Below are 21228 nucleotides of genomic sequence, written 5' to 3'. Positions count from 1 at the left end.
GGCCTTTGGTCAACAGCATACTGGACAGCCGTCTGAAGGGAGCTCATTAGGGTATCTCAGCAAGAGATGAGAGGAAGGAATGTGTGCGGGGGAGAGGGAAGCAGGAGTCCGGGAAGGAGAAGGAGGGGACAGGAGTGGAAAGTGGAAGACTGGCCTGACCAGAAACCAGGAGCGTAGCAGCCTCCAGAAGCCCCACAGGAATGCAGTCCTGCCACCACCTTGATTTGTTCTTTTGCTTAGTGAGAAAGAACCATGTCAGATTCCACAACTGTAGGGTAATGAAATTTTGGTTTATGTTTTTCAATTTTGTGTGGGTGTTTTAGGTGAGAATTTACCCAGTGAGTTCGTTCCCATGTAACAGACCTTGCCCAGAGTGCTCTGTGATGCCCACTGGTGGCTGCACTCTCCTGATGGGTTTTGTTTGTGACAGCTTTGTTGGGAGGAACGAGAAACTCTGGGACTCCCTTTGTGTTGCAAGATGCCATAGAACTGAGAGAACACAAGGGGGACCCTGTGAGCACCCCCTGAGGACACATAAGGTGGTTGGAGTCCAGTCTGCGGAGTAGAAAGGGGGTGTTGTGCCCGAGGGAGAGTTCACCTTTCTCTCTTCAGTGCTGTTGCTCACTCTTGGACACCCCAGCGTGGAGGAGAGGAATTAGGTCCTTGTCACTGAGGTTCTTGTCATGGGTGTCGTCGGTGGGGTCTGGCTAAAGGGCAGCGAGCTCAGAGTAGAATACCCGAGCCACGTCGTCTTCTCTGACACCCACGTCGTGGCAGGCACTGTCCAGACGCCAGGGATACCACTGGAAACAAAACCGAAGTTTCGGTCCTCCAGGAGCAGAAAATTAACAGATAAATTAAAAAAAGAAATACATATAAGGATTCTTCAAAAGATTCATGGCTAGATCAACGTAAAAGTTAATAGAATTCTCTCGTGAACTATTTTCAGTCCCCGCATGTGGGAAAAGTGAGTCCCCTCTGGTTTATAAACATGGTGGGAGAAGTGATGGATGAGGGTTAGCCTGTTCTGAGTTTCGGGTGAAGGCCTCACTGAGGTGTTCTTTGAAGATGGTCCCAAGGAGGTGAGAGAGTCTGCAGGGAAGGGGCTGTGGAATTAGGAGGGTAACCTTGTAAAGGCCTGTGGTGGCTGCAGCTGGGAGCGGTGACTGGGGGATGACTGGAGGGGGAGGCCTGAGAGGTGGTAGGCCCAACCTCTTAGGACTCTGCAGTATTCCGGCTGTGCCTCTACGTAAGGGTGGGGCAGGGTGGTGGAGGGTGTGTGAATGGAGAAATAGTGTGACCTTACTTGGTGAATAGTTTTAAAAAGCCTTACTGTCATCAAGGTTAATTCTGACTCTATAGGACAGGGTAGAACTGCCCTGTGGGTTTCTAGAAGAGACTAACTCTTCTTTCTCCCTGGGAGCCACTAGTGGTTTCAAACTCCCGACCTTTTGGATAGCAGCCCAATGAGTAACCACTATGCCAGCCAGCAGGGTTCTTTGTGGAACAGCTAGCTCACAGGACACGAGAGCACAGCGCTGATGAGCACAGTTGCTATGGAAGGAGAATCATGTGGACAGCCTGTGCCAGCTAGACACAAATTCATGTTCCACGCAGCACTAGAAGGTGGAATAGAACACACGTACCAGAAGCCATTCTTGGAAAGAAAGACTTCAGGGGGTCAAGAAGAGTAGCAGAGTCAAGGTAGCTGAAGACTGAGCAGGTTGGGCCAGCAAGTGGAAGAGTTCTAGACGTCCTGAAGAGAGAGAGGTGGCAAGTGACAGCAGTGAAGTTGTGCTCAGGTCGAAGGAAACGCAAGTGTCAGTTTCTTCAAACTAGGAAGCTCAGAAGCCCAGAGCACAAGACGGGGGATAAAGGGAAGAAAACAGAAGAAATAGTGATTGAGAGTTTCTTGGAAATCAAAAAAGAAAAAAAATCTTAAATTTCAAGAGAGCCCAACTTGACGGATGGAGGAAAGGCCGTGTCTTGACGAGGTGAGGCTTAATAATGACCATCTTCCATATCATCTCAGTGGTCACTGAGGGTCTAAGACATCCTTTTTCACAGGAAGACAGCTTTACAAGGAGAATTTCATGTCTTGCTGAGCTACTCTTGGAACGTGAAGTTGAAGTTGATGATCTTAGGATGTTTCATGGAACACTCTGAACATCCCTTGGAGATATTCAGGGGTGTGCAGTAAGATCTGTGGGGTGTGAAGGGGAGCATGTGACAAACACGTGACCAGTAAGCTAAGGACTCGTGACGTGGATGCGGGCAGAGATCGCTTCCACAGCAGAAATGGCTTAAATGGAAGGCTTTCCCCCTCCCCTCGAGGTTAAGTCGGTGCAGCCCAGTGTGTCAGGAGAACCTTCCTGTCTTTCAGTGGGGGATAGCGAATGACTTTGGGGTTAGGAACTCCCATTTACAGAATCATAGAAAGGCAAGCAAGCCATAGAGTGCAGACATACTTGACCACCTATCTGCATCTGACTGGTTGTATTTAGAACTTTAAAGAAACCTGATAGATAAATAAGAAAAAGTCAGATCATGCCCCAAAAAGGGACAACACTGGTTGCACGGGTGGCTGGTGACCATAGAAAGGCGCTTGCCCTGGCACTCTCCCAGAAGTGGCACATTGGAAGCACGACACAGCACTTAGTTCTCACCTACTAGACGGGGGAGCTGACGAAGGTGAACGATGCCAAGTGTTGAGCAACCAGAGTTGCCAGGCTCTGGCGGGGGGAAAATGTCGGGTTGGCTGTTGCAAAAGACGTGGCAATCAGGTGTATTGTAGAAGTATTTGCATGTTTCGCAATTCAGGATCCCATTCCTGTGCAGCCACCCATGTTCGAGGAAGCCGATGGCAACAGCACGTGTCCTCTTGGTCACCCATCAGAGCTCACTCAAATGTCCACCACCAGTAGAATGGGTGGGTCAGCCGCAGCGTCTGCACACAGTACTGAGCCGCCATGTGGAGGGAGAGAAGCCAGCACTGAGGGCCCCAGCAGAAGTGATCAAAGCAGGCAAGCGAAGGAAGGGCGGACAGAGGATTTGGAGCTGTTCTGCTTGCTTGGCCAGTGACTGGTTACAGTCATGGTTTATACATGTGCGAGCTAATGCTTCCATAGAACGCTCAGTAGTAACTATTATTTTAAAGAAAGCAGCCTACACCTGTAACAAGAAACAGCTAAAAAGTGCAGTGTAGAATATACGAACTATTGAGCTGAATTCAGTGGCGGCAGGTCAGTGATTGGGAGAGAGCACTGGCACTTGTTCCTGTGAGGCCATGGCCGAGAGCCCCTCTGGGGCAGCTCAGGGTTGTCACATGGGGTCTCTCCAAGGCGAAATCCATTGATGGTGCCCAGCAGCAGTACAAATTCCATCGAGAAATGTTGTCAACCCCTGGTGCAGAGCTACAAACCCCTCCAAGCCAGACCTGCTCAGTCATGTACTCGCTGTGGGAAGCACAGGTGGAGATGGAAGCACTCGGGGCCCTGCCTGCTCAAGTTTGTCCTCTGGAGAAAGTCACTGGTTGGCTTAATGCCTTTCTTGGAAACAAACAACAACAACAAAACCACTAGAAGAGTACTTTTATAGATTTCCTGCGGGGAGGGCAGCAGAGTGAAATGGTTTCCAACAGTCTGTCCCTTGTGGGTGGCTTCAGTCGCTCGATCATTGCTTCCATGGAGTTCACTTCACTTGCCCGAGGTCTGCCTCGCCTAGTCAGCCCTTAGCCGAGTTTGCCTTCTCAGGCTGCCTGCACGCAGCCAGGAGAAGGCCCGGGTTCTGCATGAGGCGGCTTCCTCCACATGCAGCTGAGGGGTGACTGCTCCGCGTGAAGACAGTGCTAGCGATGGTGGGCGGCATTGCTATCTCTCAGTGAGCCGTGCTTGGTGCAGGACCCTGCATGCTTGAGGTTTGGGTTAGAGGGTAGACCCTCGCAGAGCAGCGTTGAGCCGGGACATATGCGAGAGAGCAGAGGCCACCTTACTTGGTCCTCTCCCTCTCTCCTCCAGACGCTGGGAGCAGGTGGGCTAGGGTGGGCCCTGCGTGGTCGGCTGGAGCCTCATCATGGGCTTGGCCGAGAGTTTATCTCTGGGTGTCTGCCATAGATTCAGGGCCTGATTTGAATGGTCTTCCTGGTGGGACAGGAAATGCCACAGCAGAAAGGTGCTAGGAGTCCAGAGGCTTGTCTTTTGGGAGTCGAGAAAGAAGTGGCCCCTGTTTTCGGGGTGTTTGCAGCGTGAGACAGTTTCAAGTAAGGTCTTGCCTCACCTGACAGGGCACTGAGATGCAGGCGTTTCCCACGGTGCCAGTTTCCAGGACGCCCCCTGGAAGCTGCCAGAAAGTTGGCGACATGCTCCTGGGCCCAACGCTTCCCAGATATGAGTCACTTGTCTGCATAGAGTTCTTTCTTGCCTTTGATTTGTCTATTCAGGTCGAGCTTTTTTTTTAAAGTTTGAATTCAGTAAAGTTTCAAGCCTCTGCGTGTACCCTTCGTTAGATTTCTTTTTGCCCAAACGTAACAAATTTACTAAGCACATTTCCTGAGCTATTCTAATCAAATGTGACATAGAATGTTTCTTTATTTTCTTTCAACCAGAAATGTCAGTTCTTAAAAGAGAGAACCAGTCTGGGGGGTGCGATGGTGCCTGTGTTCTTCTGTCCGTTTAAGCCCAAAGGAATAAGTTACCGGCACACAGTTACTGAAAAGGGGTAGGGCGTGTGCCTGCAGGGTCCCCTTGGAGGTTCACTCCGGTAGCACTTGTCTCCAGCTCTGAGGTGATTGAATTGGTCACTGCACTTCAGACAGAGCCCGTGCGAGGCCTTTGCTGCCTGCCTCGGCTGTCTGTTCCACCGGACAGGTCAGAAATGTGTGGCTCAGCGTCAGCACATTGCAGTGAATGCGCTAGTGAGTCCTTGGACTTCTCTGCTGCATGAGGATGAGGCTGTGGGCAGCAAATGCCCTTCGCCATGAGACAAAGAGCCTTTTCCTGGAGAGGAGGGAAGACTGGGAGTTCCCCCTCCCTCCGTCTCCTCTCTGTGACCTCAGAGTAGCGAAGGGAGATTGATTCCCACAATGATTCCTGTTGTGCCCACGTCAGCCCTGGGTGGGTTCCTGGTGTCTGCCCGCCACTGATGGGCAGGATCAGATCTCATGAAGCTGGGCACCGTCTGGGCTGGGAGAGCACACCCTCTTGGTCGTGTTCTCGGTTCTAAAAGATCCCACCCTCCAGAAGGAAGGTCTCAGTGCACGTATGCAAAGCTGCAGAGATCCGTGCTCTTTTACATGTCTGGCTCATATTGTAGAAGAAGATGAACAAAATGGATCGTAGTGTTAAGATTTAGGGCAGTCCCGTTTGAGTTACTCTGAAAGTAGCAATACACCTCAACCAGCGTTCGATGAAGAAAAGTGCAAGACGAGCTTGAGACGGAGCGTGTGCGCAGGGCATGTCCAGAAGGATTGCTGCCAGGATCCAGCTCTCACGTGTGTGGGCTAAGCCAAGTAAAATGTGCTCGAACGTGTCTCTGTGGTCAGTGGGTGGCTGCAGGCAAGTGCACAGTGGTACACCTTCCTTAGTCGCTAACCCCAGCGGAGGCTTCTGAGGGGACACTGGAAAGCAGAGAGCGCTGCTCGGAGAGGAGAGTGATTGGGTCGTCAGGGTGGGTTCTCTCCAAGGACACGGGGGTGATCAGGGCTTCTTAGCCAGAAGTTTGAAAGGAAACAGGATGCTGCATTGGTGTGAGACCGGCCGGGGGACCGGTGCTGCTGTGTCGGCTCCCTCTCGGGGGAGCTTTGTTGGCACACCCCACCCTTGCTCGCCCCCTCAAAGAACACTAAAGGAGGAACACAACAGCAGGACCTCAGGAATGCCCAAAGTGCCAACAGCGCCAAGTTCCTCCAAGAAGGGCCACGGAGGTGAAAGAACCGCTGTCAGAGTGTGGCGACACAGGAGGCTGGCTCAGGGAACAAGGGGTCTACTCTCGGATAGGTTTCTATGATTTTGCACCAGGATTTTTGTGCTGAGCCCTCGTATAATCTCTCTTTCTCACCTTTGGTAAATTTGAGGCGACAAAACAATTCTTGTGGTCTGACAACATAAAGCCAAATGGCCATTTTCCTAGGGAAGCATTGGTTGCTTTTGCTTGCTTGTTTGTTTTGGAAATGCATCCCTTACTGCCATTTTCCTAACGTTTTCCCCTGGTAGAGTCCTGTTAACTTCTGGGAAGCCTTTGGTTTAGAAATGCAACCACGGTGCCCTGAAGTACTCGGTCGTTTATTGTACTGAAAGGTTGAGTCTCTAAGTATGTGGACAAACGAGACTGAAGGACCCATTTCTTGACTCACGTGTAATGACGGTTGTCTTGAAGTAGCATGCAAACCGGCTTTGTGTCACTTGTCTTAGGGAACTTAACACAGGGTGCGTTTATTTCCTGAGAAGAGACCTAAGACATGGAAGAGGGCTTGCTGTTTGCTGAAAGTCAGTAGCTGTTTCTGCTTCTCTCTCCCAGATCAAGCCTTGCACCTAGCAGACATTTTACTACCTCTCCAAAATCGTCCGCAAGTCCCTGTTCCTCAGTGTCTGCCTCTCCTGTTGCAAATGGTGATAGCACTGGCACCTCTGGGACGCACAGCTCCGGTGTCGGCAGGGGGTAAGAGCAGGCCCTGCCAACCTTGCTTCCCTGCCTGGGTAGCTGCTCTGCCACCACGCCACGTCCCCCGGGACACGAACGCCCCTCGTGGTTTCTCACCCCACTTTCCACCATGGTGGAGGGGCCTCCTCATCCCGGCTCCCAGGCTGGCTCTCCTGGGAGCTGGTGGTTTCTCCCCAGCCCAGGTCCCCCATGGTTTCATGGGCTGCTGCGCTTGTTTGTGGGAGGCTGGGCTGACCACATGGCACATTAGCCCCTAGGGGACGGTTCTTAGCAGGGCCAGCCCTGCCTGTTTCCCGCCTGGATTGCCGTGACCCTTTCTTCCGGCATTGTGGGAACACCTGCCGCGCAGACAGGGTAGCAAAGACCGGTGAGATGGGAGCATGTATGGACGTGAGCACTGGGGTCCAGTCGAGGCTGCCCGTGGGCTGGTGGGTGATGCTGGGCAAAAGCCTCATCTCGTAACCAAAGCGTTCTTCCCTGAAGCCACCTGGCAGCCAGCAGTCGGGGAGACACCAAAGCCTGGAGCAGCACATTCAAAGAGGGTTTCTCCCTGGGGGCGTGCTTCCCCTGTGGAGGGGAGGGTGGGAGCTGACGCAGGGAGTAGAAGAGTATGCCAGACAAAATCCTGGAGCGTTCGGAGGAGGGCCTGTGTGCAGCACTCACCTGCACCTCGGATGTGCATTGTGTTTTCCAGTGGATCTGGCTTCTCCACGGCATACACTTGTCAAGAGTCCCCGTCGTCTCACGTACAGCCAGGCCTCTGCGGACTCGGAAACCTGGGGAACACCTGCTTCATGAACTCCGCTTTGCAGGTAGTGGCGAGGCTGCCATCCAAACGCCACCCTGCCTCTCAGAGGACTTGGTGGCATGGGCGAGAGAGGGCTGCTGAGGTGCCGGAGGGAGCCTCTCTCAGAGCAGTCACAGGAAGCTCTTGTACCCGTACTTACAGTTTCTATAAGGAGAGGGTGTCAGTTAGCTTCAGCCAAGGGGAGAAGGGCATAGAGCAGCGCCCCGGAGGATTCCACAAGGGAAGCGTCTGCCGTCCCCTCCCTGAGGAGGCGGGCTGCTGCTCTCCAGGAAGGGATGCATGGCCGTAGACATCGATTCCTGCCGCCCAGGAAGCTCACCAGACTTTAGGGGGTAGCGAAACAAGGAGGAAAAGATTTCAGATCTCATGGTGTAAGGTTCTGCCTCACGATGCTTCTAGAAGAACACACGAAACAGGAAGTAGTGACATCAGGGTGACAAGAGCAGAGCGGGCTGATAGCACAGCCAGACGAGAGGGATGGATGAGGTCACCTAGAAGAGCAGCGCTCGCCAGACTAGCAGGAGGAAGAAGCTGCTTAGCCTGAGGTATCATTAAAAGCCTTATAACATACAAACTCCTTGTTTTGGGTGACTTCAGTGGTAAATTTATTTAAAGATGTAAGGAGAAAAAGAAACCATCGTACATTCTCCAGTGAGTAGACAAAAATGGCCACTTCCCCAGTCAGGTTAACTCTCCGACAAAATAACACCCATGTTACAGGGCGTCTAGTGACCATCGACATATGTATGTAAGTTGCCAGCTGCTGCTGTTTGTTTTGGTTTCAGAATGGAGACTTAGGCAGTGAACTGCAGTCTCTCTCAGACTGCTGGCCTGGGAAATTAGCTCTGTAAAGTGGGCCACCAGCTCCGGCTGCGGGGAAGCTGTGCTTGACTTTCACCAGCAGTTCCGAGGGTCTTCCGAGTGGGTCCTTTGACCGGGTTGGCCCTCAGGGCCTTTGAGAGCTGGGTTTATCTTGTATCTAGGAGGATATGAGCTGTGGCCGTGTTCTGTCGTAGTGCCTGAGCAACACGGCGCCCCTGACGGACTACTTTCTCCAAGACGAGTACGAGGCTGAGATCAACAGAGACAACCCTCTGGGGATGAAGGGCGAGATTGCAGAAGCCTATGCCGAGCTCATCAAGCAGATGTGGTCTGGACGAGACTCCCATGTGGCACCTCGCATGTTTAAGGTAGGCTCATGGCGCTCTTGCTTGTGGCTCTCTGGGGGAGAGTGCTCCTTGGGGGTTCAGCACGTACTTCTCTTCACCCCTACTTTCTGAGGTGGGTGCTCCCCAAGTCGTTTGTAAGCTGCGCGCTCCTGAGGCTGCATCATGTGGTGGCGGTCTCTAAGTGTCCGCTCCTGAGCCAGATTGAAACATTCGGTGTAAGTTGCAGAATATCTGAAAGGGCACTCCTGGGCTTTCTGAGCATGAACCCTGAGCCTATGCGCTGTGGCTTCAGTTGGGTTTCCCTAAGTCAGGATTTGGGTTGCTACTCTTGGAAGGTGGTCAGTAGATACCTCCGCCCTGAAGATTTGAGGAGCAGGTGGGTGGATTGCTGCTCTGGTTTCCCAGGCTCCCTGAGGGTTTGGGGCTCCAGATGCTACAATCGGAGCTTCACGGAGGTCCAAAGAGCCCCCGTGAAGCACATGACAGAAAAAGTATGTCCCTAGCTCCGTGCAAAGATGGAAATCTTCGGTAATGTCTTACAATTGATCGGTTTCTTACGTTTCCATCACCACATTAAGCTCTAGGATAATGTATGCAAATTACTGTTCACAGACAAAGACCTAAAGAGACCAGCTGAAACGAGTTAAGCCATTAGCGCATAGTATGAAGGATGTTAAGGAGCCAGGTGGGGCAGTGGTAAGCGCTTGACTGCTCACTGGAAGGACAGCGTTTTGACAGCTAGCAGCACCACCGGAGAAAGGCAGACAGTGCTTCTGTAAAGGTTCCAACCCTGGAAACTCGGGGCGGCTCTGGTCTAGCCTGTAGGTCCCTGTGAGTAGGGCTGGACTCCACAACATGGGGCTTGATGGAGGAGGCTGGGGTCCACGCACGCGTTCTCTAGCTGCACTGCCTGCGGTGGCAGAAGATAGCCAGGCTGGTGCCCAGCACCCGAGATGTGGCCACTGTGACCAAGGAGGTGAGCTTTTCCTGGTCTCTCCTCCTCCTTGCTCTACACCCACAGCAGGGCTACCGCAGGGGTTTCCCACCTGGAATGTGTCCGGGTCCCTTGGAGGTCTTGTAAGAAGACAGGCTGTCTTCTAAGGGCCCACGGTCCCATGGTTGCTGATTGACAAGGGCTGGGCCTCGCCCTGCGGCGACTGCATTTCTGACACGGTCTCCAGGGGTGCCGAAGTTGCTGGTCTAGAGGCCACGCTCTGGGGGGGCCCGTGGTTTAGAGGACAGGCAGGCAGTGAGGATTCCTCCGGCGGATGCAGGCTTCATTTCTCAAGTTCTTAGGAAGACTGAGCCAGAGAAGGAAGCTGGAGTGGGCTCCCTGTCTGTAGTTGGCGTGCCCGCTTGGGACTGCACACGTTTGCCCTCTGGGCAGCTCGGCCCAGGTCTTAGGACGGTCGTCGTCCTCACTTGCTGCTCTGCGTCCTCTGGTGGGACCTTGAGCGTCCTTCAGGCCCCTGGAGTTAGTTCAGCCAAGTGTTCACTCCCTCAGCTGACTCTGCCAAGCTGTTTCTGATGACACTTTCTACCTGTCTTCAGTGGAATTTTGTATTTATATATTATATGTTTTGTGTTTTCGTTGTAGACCCAAGTAGGGCGTTTTGCCCCTCAGTTTTCTGGCTACCAGCAACAGGACTCTCAGGAACTGCTAGCCTTTCTTCTCGACGGCTTGCACGAAGACCTGAACCGAGTGAAGAAGAAGCCCTACTTGGAGCTGAGGGATGCCAATGGGCGGCCAGACACGGTGGGTACTTCTGAACAGACGCCGCCGCCTCCTGACAGTGTGGCACGCGCTTCCAAATTTGGGTGTTTGTGTCTTTTGCTATTGCCGGTGACAAGGATTCAGACTCTAGGGAAGGCCTTCTCTCAGCAAGGGTTCCCTCAGGCTGCCCCTCGGCGCCTTCCAGCCAGTCAGCTTGTGCAGGACGTCGGGACGAGCCCAGCTCGAGACACTCAGCTCTGTAGAAGGGCTGAGAGTACAAGTCTTTGGATTGCGTTTGCTCTCCCTGAATCTGTGCATCCCTGTAACTTCTAATCTGTGAACAGAGCATGTAGGGTGTGAGCACTGGGTTGGGCGATGGCCCACGAATTGCAAGGTGGTGTGGCAGGAAATGCAGCTGCCTGCTTCTTTCAAGGTGTACCATCTTGGAAACCCTACGAATGGTCACTGATCAGGAGGAACTTGATGGCAGTGAGTGGAGTTCACGTTTAACCAAGAGTCCCAGCGGCCCAGTAGGAGCCCTGGTTAGCATCGTGGTTACAAGTTGGGCTATTAACTTCAAGGTCAGTAGTTCGAAAGCCCCAGCCACTCCCATAAACAGTTACAGTCTCAGAAACTCAGAGCAGTTCTACCCTGTCCTATCAAGACTCGCTGTGTCAGCACTGATTCGATGGCACTGAGTTTGGAGTGGCCCAGTAGTTAAATGCTTAGTTGCTAACCAATAGGTTGCAGCTTCAAACCCACCAGCGACTCTGGTGGAGAAAGACCTGCCAGTGCACTTGTGTGAGTGTCGCAGCTTTGGAAGCCTGTAGAGTTAGAATGCACTTGATGGCAGTGAATGTTTTTCAGTTGTTTAGAGCAGGGGCCCTCAAACTTTTTTAACACTGCCCTTCAGACCTGTTGGAGGGCCGGACTGTAGTTTTGAAGAAAAAACTATGAACAAATTCCTATGCATACTACACATACCTTTTTTTTTGAAGTTAAAAAACAAACGGGGCAAAAACACCCGCAGGCCGGATAAATATCCTTGGAGGGCCACATGTGGCCCCCGGGCAGTAGTTTGAGGACGCCTGCTTTAGATCGTCGATATGAATGTTTCAGAATAGCCTTTAGATCTTACAAGGCAAACATTGAGTTACACAGTGAGAAAACGCTGACTGGGGTCGATGTGAAGGAAGGAGTGCTGGTAGCATAGTGGGTAAGCACTTGGCCATTGGTAAGACCTCTAGGTGCTCTGGGGCGGCGCACTCCAGTAAAGAGTCTGGGCTAGGAGACCCTGTGGGACCAGCCCGCCCCGTCCTAGAGGGCCACACTGAGTCAGAACAGCAGCAGCAACACAGTGCATGTGGCTTCCACCTCCCTGAAGGGGGTTCCCCGGGCTGGGGGCATCCTTGCCCTGGTCAGAAGCAGGTGCTGCTTGTCTCCCCGCAGAGGACACAGGGACATCCTCAGCTGACGTCTTGTGAAACTGGGCTGGGCATAGGGCTGGCCTGTGGCATGAGCAAGGTGTGATACAGCAGTCCTGCCCTCCTTACCCACTTCCGGTGCACCAGGTTCTGACTGAGCGTCCTAGGTGCAGGGCTGCACAACGGAGACGCATGCAGAGTGCCCTGTGGACGCTTCTCCTCTCTTCCAGGTGGTAGCTAAGGAAGCCTGGGAGAACCACAGGTTACGGAACGACTCTGTCATTGTGGACACTTTCCATGGCCTCTTCAAATCCACTTTGGTTTGTCCAGAATGTGCCAAGGTTTCCGTGACCTTTGACCCATTTTGCTATTTGACTCTCCCACTGCCCTTGAAGAAAGATCGAATTATGGAGGTCTTCCTGGTTCCTGCTGACCCTTGCTGCAGACCCACCCAGGTAACAGAATCAGCCCCCTCACATACCTCTGCAAGCGCTCCCCCGACCCGGGGCAGCTCCGGGGCCTCTCTGCAGTCCCATGTCATTCCTGCCCGCTGTGAAGGTCTGGTGGCTTCTCTTGTCACTTTCTTGCCCATGATCCAGTCCTGTGCGCACAGAGTTGACCTTGTCTACAAGGGTTGCAGACCCAGAAGCAGGGTGCTTTCCTTGGTCAGGCTGACTCCTAGCCCCTTCTGCGAGGTCTGTTTCCAGCCCCCTGGAGGCTACAGCCTTGTTGTGCAGTGCAGTTCTTCTGGCTGTTACTGCCTCCGCCAGAAGAGGGGCCTGTGGGATGGGGCGGAAATGTGCATGATTTTAGTGATCCTGTAAAGGAGGTCGGGGACTGCTCTAGAAAGTTAGGCATGGAAGAGAATCTTTGGGAGGGGAGAAAGGTCCTAGCTCCCAAGTTCTGCCTAAAGAGAGAAGCTTGGTGATGCGGACTTCTGCCGGGGACTCCCGGGCCCTGAACAGCTCATGTTCTCCTTCTGAAAGGGCACTTCCGTCCCCAGCAATGCAGGCTCCGCCCATTGTCCTCAGGCCCATTGCCATCCCCTGGTCCTCTCTCCCCGCAGTACCGCGTGACTGTGCCACTGATGGGCGCCGTGTCGGACCTGTGTGAGGCGCTCTCCAGGCTCTCTGGCATTGCTGCGGAAAACGTGAGGCGGGCTCCTTGCTGGCCTTCCCTCCCCGCCCCCATCACAAGACCTGGTTGAAGCAGGAGGAGAGCTTGGCTCTCAGCTTGCCGTCCCTTCCTCCGGGTCCTCTGCGGTAAAATGATGGCCCAGAGTTCCTTCCCGGCTCCAAACCCCGGGTGGTGGGACATTGTGATGTTCTTGCTGGGCCCTGCTGGCCATTCTAGTGGGCCTGGCACTGTGGAGAGGCAGGGGAAGTAGAGACCTCCTCTTACTCTGAGACCCTCCGCGTGGACACTCCCAGCACAGGCTGAGAGCACCAGCCCCAGCCTGTCCCTCCCCCAAGCCCTAGTCAGTGGCCTGGACCTTCCCACCCACCCCCCTCGCAAGCTGGTTTGGCCCATCCCAGTGTCTTCTGATCAGGCCTCACTGCCACACCAGGCTCCCCAGCAGCCCTGCCACCCGTGGGTGCAGGTCTCCTCATGGCCTTGGGGAGAGGTCATCAGCATGGGCACAGCTGGTGGCAGCCAACCTGCTCCCCTGAACCAGGGGCCTGAGTGTGGGGCCGGCTGACTGGTAGCTTCTCTTCACTGGAGGCTTTGCTGAATTCAGCCAGGGCAGTGGCACTCAATTCACCCTCCTCTGACTCGTAGATGGTGGTCACGGATGTGTATAATCACCGGTTCCACAAGATTTTCCAAATGGACGAAGGTTTGAACCACATCATGCCTCGGGATGATATTTTCGTGTGAGTCCTGCCACTCTTGCTGAGGGTGGGGGGCGGAGGGGGGCTGTTCTAGAGGCTGAGCAGCTGGCTCTGCAGGCAGTCCATGGGCGTGGGGTGTGCAGGGGCTGTGAGAGGCGTCCGTGCTGAGTACACACCGGCATGGACAGAGCCTTTGTCAGCAGTTGCGGCCTGTTGGGTTGCCCTCTGGATGCTTCCTCTGTCAGCAGTGCCTTTCTCAAGAAGAGAAAGGCATCACAACTGTGTGGGCAGAAGGGGTGGGGTTCAGGGAGGGAGACTGGCTTGTCCATAGCGCGCGGCTCTGGCTGAGCACTGCCCAGGAGGGCTCATTTCAGTGGCTGCTCCTGGGTTTCCTAAGCAGTCAGCTGTTTATTTGAGGAGTCTGTTTCCTCCTCCCTGCAGGGACCAAGCCCAATGCTGAGTCACTTCTGACTCACGGCGACTCTAGGGCAGGATGGAAACCGATGGGTTCCCAAGGACGTAAATCTTTCTGGGAGCTGCCTCATCTTTCTCCTGTGGAGTGACTGGTCGGTTCAAACCCCCGACCTTGTGGCTAGCACTTGAACACTGAACCACACCCCACCAGAAACCCATGGATCCTGAGCAACCCTTTCCAGGGTTTCCATGGCTGTAGATCTTTCTCTTTTTAAAGATCATTTTATTGGGAGTTCTTCGAGCTCTTATAACAACCCATACATCAATTGTACCTAGCATATCTGTACATGTGTTGCCATCATTATTTTCGAAACATTTGCTTTCTATTTGAACCCCTGGTATACCCCTCCCTCCCTGTACCCGTGACCCCAGGGCTGTCAGTCTCCGGGGAAAGAGGGCCTCTCCTTTCTCCTGAGGAGCTGCTGCTGGTCCCTCCAGCCATCAGCACTTCCCCCACACCGTCAGCCAGGCTCCCTCCTGTGGGGCCTCAGGAGGCCAGCCAGAATCCCTGCCAGTATGCCAGGATGAAGTGATAATTGTCTTATTAAAATAATAACAGTATTTAAAAAAATTTTTATTGGGGGCTCGTACAACTCTTACCTCAAAACATTTGCTTTCTACTTGAGCCCTTGGTATCAGCTCATTTTTCCCCTCTCCCCGCCCCCTCCCTCCTGAACCCTTGATAATTTATAAATTATTATTTTGTCATGTCTTACGCTGTCTGAAGTCTCCCTTCACCTACTTTTCTGTTGTCTGTCCCCCAGGAAGGGGGATTATATATAGATCCTTGTTATCGGTTTCCCCCTTCCTCCCACACCTTCCCCCCACCCTCCTGGTATCGCCACTCTCACCACTGGTCCTGAGGGGTTCATCTGTCCTGGATTCCCTGTGTTTCCAGTTCCTATCTGTACCACTGTACCTCGTCTGGTTTACCTGGATTTGTAAGGTAGAATTGGGATCATGATGGAGGTGGGGGGGGGGCATAAAGAACTAGAGGAAAGTTGTATGTTTAACAGTGCTGGACTGCACCCTGATTGGCTCATCTCCTCCCTGAGACCCTTCTGTAAAGGGATGTCCAGTTGCCTACAGATGGTCTTTGGGTCTCCACTCCACACTCCCCCTCATTCACAATGATAGGATTTTTGTTCTCTGATACCGGATCCATCGACACCTCGTGATCACACAGACTGGTGTGCTTCTTCCATGTGGGCTTTGTTGCCGCTTGTTTACCTTCAGGCCTTTAAAACCCCAGACGCTAAATCTTTTGATAGCCGGACACCATCAGCTTTCTTCACCACATTTGCTTTTGCACCCGCTTTGTCTTCAGCGATTGTGTTGGGAAGGTGAGCATCATGGAATGCCAGTTTAATAGAACAAAGTGTTCTTGCATTGAGAGAATACTTGAGTAGAGGCCCAAATGTCCATCTGCTACCTCACTACTAAACCTATAAATAGATGCACATAGATGTATTTCTCCATCCTCATATATAAATATATTTACATATGTACATGCCTGTATTTAGACCTCTATAAATGCCCACATTAATACTTCTTGAACATGTTGTACACTGCCTTATTTAGTTATCACCAAATTGTTACAGTGGATAACCCCTTTATCCAATGAATAAGCAGACTGAGAGGTTCGGGTGCTTGCCCTTGGTCATAGCAGCCTGAAGGTGAGACCTGGAACCTGGGCCAGCCTTGTTCTAAGGTCAGGTGGTTCCTGACCATTCCACAGGCCCACAGGGTCCTCCCCCCAGAGCATTGCCCATTCTGAACAATGGGCATTTTGGTGAGTTTTCCTTGGAAACGTTCTCTTCCTGTGTCTGCTGCCATCAGGACTGTTTTCCAGGACTCTCAATATTCAAACATTAAAGCAGTGAGTCTCTGCCCCTTTAGGAAGAGGAGACACTACAGCCAGCTTCCCTTGATTTTAACCTCAGTTCGCGTTCCTCAGTGACAGAGAAGTTGCAGGTTGGACTGCTAACTGCTAGGTCAGCAGTTTGAAACCACTAACCGCTCTTTGGAAGAAAGACAGGCTTTCTTCTGTCAAGAGCTAGTCTAGGAAACTCACAGGGGCAGTTCTACCTGCCCTCTCGGGCATCCTTGAGTGGGCAGCACCTGATGGCAGTGACTTGAGTTCTTTAAATCTCTTCAAACCCCCTCCCCCTCACTGCGTACAACAAACATTTTTCAAAATCATTGATTTTTATTTAATATTTCGTTGGTTGTTTATGATCTTCAAAAATGTGATTCTTTTACATCAGTGTTTTTGAACAAATATGGCAAACAATTACTTTTATACATTTACTTCCTTGGTTGAAAAAAAAAAAAACCCAAAATGGATCTTTGACTATATTCTGGGTATGCATTCTGATAGAATATTTAGGTGTTTTTAGAAGGCAGAACACTGGACTATGCATCTTTAATAGTTGATCTCCCCTGGGTGTTAGGAGGCGACCGTGGTGCCGGGTGATGGTCCAGGTGACAGCCAAGGTCCCCTTGCGAGTGTGAGGTCGTGGCTGCAGAACAAGGTGGGGGAGGTGCGGTGCGCTTCTGTGGGCCCATAACCCAGACTCCTCTTGGAAGAGCTTCTGCAGCTCTGCCAGGGGGTGCCCGCCCGCTCGAAGAGCTCGCACAGCTGTACACGGCCCCTGACCCTCGGGCCTGCTGCTGACTGCGCCCTCTCCTCCTGACACAGGTACGAAGTCTGCAGCACCTCGGTGGACGGCTCCGAATGTGTCACGCTGCCAGTCTACTTCAGGGAGAGGAAGTCCCGGCCGTCCAGCACGTCCTGCGGGGCAGTGCTATATGGGCAGCCCCTGCTGGTCTCTGTCCCCAAGCACAAGCTGACCCTTGAGTCCCTGTATCAGGCTGTTTGTGAGCGTATCAGGTTGGTGGCAGAGATGCGGTTTTGATGTTGTCAGAGCTCAAGCTAGGTGCGATCCTGCAGAGCACCCGTGGGACCCCTTGGCCCCTGGGTAGCCGATGGAGGCTGTTAGATAGAGCAGCTAGCACACCGGGCGCCCACGCCTGCGGTCGCCTCTGTCGCACCTCTGTGTCAGCTGGTTTAGGGCGCCTAGTGCTTTGATAGCGTTTCAATTTGAATATCACCTCTGAAGTGCTCCATGGTCATTGGGAAGTGGTGACTAACCTTCCCGGGAAATGGTTGTCAGTGCTGCTGCAGGCTGACCTTGCTGGAAGGCATGAAGCAGTTCCTTAAATTCTCAGTGACTCAGTTCAATTCGACATGTGCTCTTTTGGGTCCCTCCCAATTTCTAAAAGTACTGAGCCTTTGTATGAATATAATATGCTTACGTTTCTTGTGCGTTCAGCTGAGTCTATGAATCGTGCACTCTTTTTGCAGTCGGAGTGGACAAGGGTGAGTGTTACAACAACGGCCCGTCTCTGTCTCTTTCTGCAGCCGCTATATAAAACAGCCTCTGCCTGCTGAGTGCGGCAGCTCGCCCTTGGAGCCGGGGGCCTGCAATGGCTCCAGGGGCAGCTGTGAAGGTGAGCGCTCGCCGTGCTGTGGGGCTGTGACTGACCACATTCCTCCTGACCTCCCTCTTCTTCTAAAGGTGCTGTGCGCATGGGCCAGGGAGGCTGAGACTGGGGTGGGGGCCCTGCCTGGAGCAGCAGCCCCGGGACGCACACCGGCGGCACCTGTAGCGCCGTCTGCATGGGCTTTCTCGGAGACTTAGGGGTCTGGGCCAAGCGTCGGAGCCTAGAGGGATTGAGTGTCGGGTCCAAGGTGATTAAATCACAGGATTTGAATTCTGACCTGTTGGAATCAGATTACAAAGTGGGTGCTTGCCCAGCTCGATCTGCTGCTGGGATCTGTTGGCAGAGCTGGTCCCCTGACAGTCACTCTCCATTGCAGTGTGGGATTGCCTGCCAGTGACTGTCAGGTCAGCGTGGTCCCTGAGGAGGAAGACGGAGAAAGCTGTCTGCGTCTGCGTGCTCCCGTCTATCTATTCAGGAAGGAGGGTGGTCAGCTCTCGAGCACCTCTGCTGGGGGAGAGAGGGATGGAGGGAGGACGTCATGGTCTGAAAAGCCCTCGCTGTCCTGCGTGACCGTGTGACAAGCTGTCTCTGACAGGAGGGTATTTGTGACTCACACTGTGGGCGTCCCTCTCACTTTATGGGGCTTGGGTGATCTGCCAGCTTTGTTCCTCCACAACCGGAGATGTGTGCCCAGTTGGTGCCACGAATTCTCCTTGGTGGGAACTCTGTGCTCTAGACTCCTTTCTTCAGGACGTCCATGGTCCTGGACATTGACCTCCAGGTCGCTGGGCCTTGCTGGATCATCCCACTGGTTCATGGTGTTTTAGGGCTGTAAGTTCCCTGGTCAGGATCAAGCAGTCCCTCCTTTTGGCGCCTACAAATGAGTCTTGGCACCTTGGCTTCGGGTCCTGCTTGACTTGAAGTGGCCTCTTTCCTGCCAGCTCAGAGCTGCTTTTAGGGGCCCCTCCTTCCCATCCGCTGTGAGGCGTCTGATCCTGGCAGCATTAGAAGAAGGTTCCTGAGATAGCCCCCCAGGGGCCAAGTTCCTGCAGTGGAAGGGGCTCTCCTCTATCAGCGAGGTCGAGCATCGGCGCTTTCTCTGAGGGTCAGCGGGCAGGGCAGTGGCTTCTAGGGCCCCATGAGCTGAGGCGGGAAAGGAGCCTCTGATTTTGGGTCCAGTGGCTCTGGGGTCTCACGGAGGCTGGTTGTGTGAGTAGTGCAGATTGGGGCTCAGACCACAGCTTCCTCTGTGACCCTGCTGCTCCCATGTCCCCAAAGAAACTGGCTTGTCCTGGGCCCAACTTGATCTTGCGAATACTCCCAAGGCTGACTGTTCTTCCGATGTAAAACTTAACCTTTCTATCCTCTTTGCTAACATACTCACCGACCTTTGAATCTATCCCTCTGAATTTGCCATCACCTTGTGGGCGTTGTCCCAGCTCTTGCTGAAGTCACTCATGCTACTGTAGTGCCCCTTGGACTGTAGGCCCCAAGAGGGGAGATCTCTGTCTGCTGGGTTTGTGGGGCCAAGCAGGCACCTCATGCACACGTGGAGGTACGTGCAGCCAGCGATTCTGTGGGAGGAGCTGATTCTTTAGTATCTCTTCTTAAATATCTTAGAATTGACTTTTCAACTGCGTTTCTTTCCAGTTGTCTTGAGTCTTGCGTGTGTGTGGGGTTTTAGCCCTCCCCGTGGGCACAGCGGTGAGGTTGAAATCTGGTAGACTAGCTACGTGGCAAGGATGCGCACACTAGGGGTGGCAGGCCTGCTGACGGCCTTCCTGCTTTGGGGTGACTGGCTGGACTCCTCTGAGCCTCTGCCTGTCCGCCTGTCATGAGGCTGTGGCGCGTCCCGTGTGAGTGTCCTGTCATTGTACAGAGGCAGTTGTACATTCACACACCGAGAAGGCAATCTGAGGGAAGCACCACAGCAGGTTTTGAAAAGTTGCCGTGCAGCATCGAAGTGGTGGCAAATCGTCTGTACTTTGTTTCCGTTTGTGTGTCAGGAGAAGAGGAGGAAATGGAGCACCAGGACGAAGGCAAAGAGCAGCTCTCGGAGACGGAAGGCAGTGGGGAGGAAGAGCTGGGCAGTGACCCCAGTGAGACCGACCAAAAGAAGGCCAAAGGCCCCAAGAGACTTTTCACCTTCAGCCTTGTCAACTCCTACGGCACTGCCGACATCAATTCACTCGCAACTGATGGGAAACTTCTTAAACTCAACTGTAAGCAGCACTTTGACCTTTCACTGGGCTCTTGGTGGGATTCAGGACCTATCTGAAAACCAGTCTCGATGCCGATTGGTCAGTTCTAGTTGAGAATAGCTGCCCCCAGTGCCCACTACACTGTGCTCTCCTAGCGAGCGGCGCTGTGGCTTGAAGCCCCCCGCATAGCTTACTTCAGACGGCGCCTTTGTGTGGGCAGCTCTCCTGGGTCTTTAATGGCCTCAGAGGGAAGTAAGTGTCTATACACACGCATACACACACATATCACCCTCCCCCCCCCCCCGAAACCCTTATTTTACTTGCTGTCCCTATAGGTTCATCAACCCTGGGTTTTATATACCGAAAATTATAACACAACTTTAAGAGGGTGACCTCCAGTGACACTACACCTCTGAAACACACCCTCACATGAACAAATGAGACAATGCAAACCAAAATTACAGGGAGTTTTGGAAACCAGACCAGGTCCTGCATGTATGTTTTACTCCTAAGAATACTCCCGTCCCTGATGCCCGCCCAGGGGCTTCAGTGGCTGTGCACTGCCAGGGCTGTGCAGACGGGGAAGGCGTGTCCTTGGACATAGCGGTGTGCTTTGTGTACGGGAAGCACGCGTGGCCCACGAGACCACCTTTCAGCTTTTCTCATCGGTTTCCAGTGGTTTGAAGATAAGTCCCTTGACATGGATTCACGTATGTGTTTTTTGCTTGGGGTTTTACTGAGCTTATTAGCTCTTTGGATTTGTGCACTCCCTGCCACCGAGCCGATACTAGTTCTGTTCCAGTGTCCTGTCTGCCCGCTTCCTCATCTGTTAGCCCACTTGTCTCCTTTCCTCGTGGCTGTAGGTCGTTGTCTCCTACGGCTTCCCTGCCTGGAAGGGATGTAGGGAATGCGCAGCATGGTGAGGTTTGTGCTCGTAGCTGCTCACTGGAGTGGTTCCGACATCACCCATCTTCCGTGATGCCAGTGGGAGCCTTGCTTTCGGAACGTACCCCTCAGTGTAAAGGAGGAGGCCCCACACTGGGGCCTCAGGGCCAAGGCCAGCTGACGACCTCTTTCTCCCATGGCCTCTGAGCCAAGAAGGTTTTACATGTCTATGTGATTAAGAAGAATAAGAATATTTGTGGATGACACTGAAAATTACGTCATCCAAACCCTTTCTGTGTTGCCTGTTCAGCTGTGGAGTGGAGCAGGGTGACAGGCTGTCTACGAGGGGTCCCAGTGCCTTAGCTGGCCATTCACAAAGACTGCTTTCTGCCCTTTGGCTTGGGGCTCATTTTCCTCTCCTCCTAAGGCTGTCTGCGGAGGAAAGACGAGACTGGCTGCTCCGCAAAGACCCCAGTCTCAGCCACTTAGCGGTTCTACTCCACCCTGGGGGGTTGCTGGGTGGGCAGGGGGAATGGGTCCGGGTCCCCTTGCGGTAC

The 21228-nt window shown here is 53.1% G+C and overlaps 1 protein-coding gene across 1 annotated transcript in view; it reads left to right on the top strand.

Annotated features, from left to right (window-relative positions):
- USP4 (ubiquitin specific peptidase 4) overlaps window positions 1-21228 on the top strand; it is a 34533-nt gene that overhangs the window by 9703 nt on the left and 3602 nt on the right. Inside the window, exons 7-16 of the mRNA XM_075547360.1 lie at window positions 6514-6654; window positions 7352-7469; window positions 8482-8655; window positions 10232-10390; window positions 12003-12227; window positions 12839-12922; window positions 13552-13646; window positions 16780-16971; window positions 17503-17591; window positions 19592-19807. Of these exons, the coding sequence (XP_075403475.1) occupies window positions 6514-6654; window positions 7352-7469; window positions 8482-8655; window positions 10232-10390; window positions 12003-12227; window positions 12839-12922; window positions 13552-13646; window positions 16780-16971; window positions 17503-17591; window positions 19592-19807 (1493 nt within the window). The remainder of the gene's footprint in view (window positions 1-6513; window positions 6655-7351; window positions 7470-8481; window positions 8656-10231; window positions 10391-12002; window positions 12228-12838; window positions 12923-13551; window positions 13647-16779; window positions 16972-17502; window positions 17592-19591; window positions 19808-21228) is intronic.

The sequence above is a fragment of the Tenrec ecaudatus genome, chromosome 4, assembly GCF_050624435.1.
Source record: "Tenrec ecaudatus isolate mTenEca1 chromosome 4, mTenEca1.hap1, whole genome shotgun sequence".
Lineage (NCBI taxonomy): Eukaryota > Metazoa > Chordata > Mammalia > Afrosoricida > Tenrecidae > Tenrec > Tenrec ecaudatus.
The sequence above is the reverse complement of the archived record's forward strand: the minus strand, read 5'-3'. Positions and strand labels throughout refer to the sequence as shown.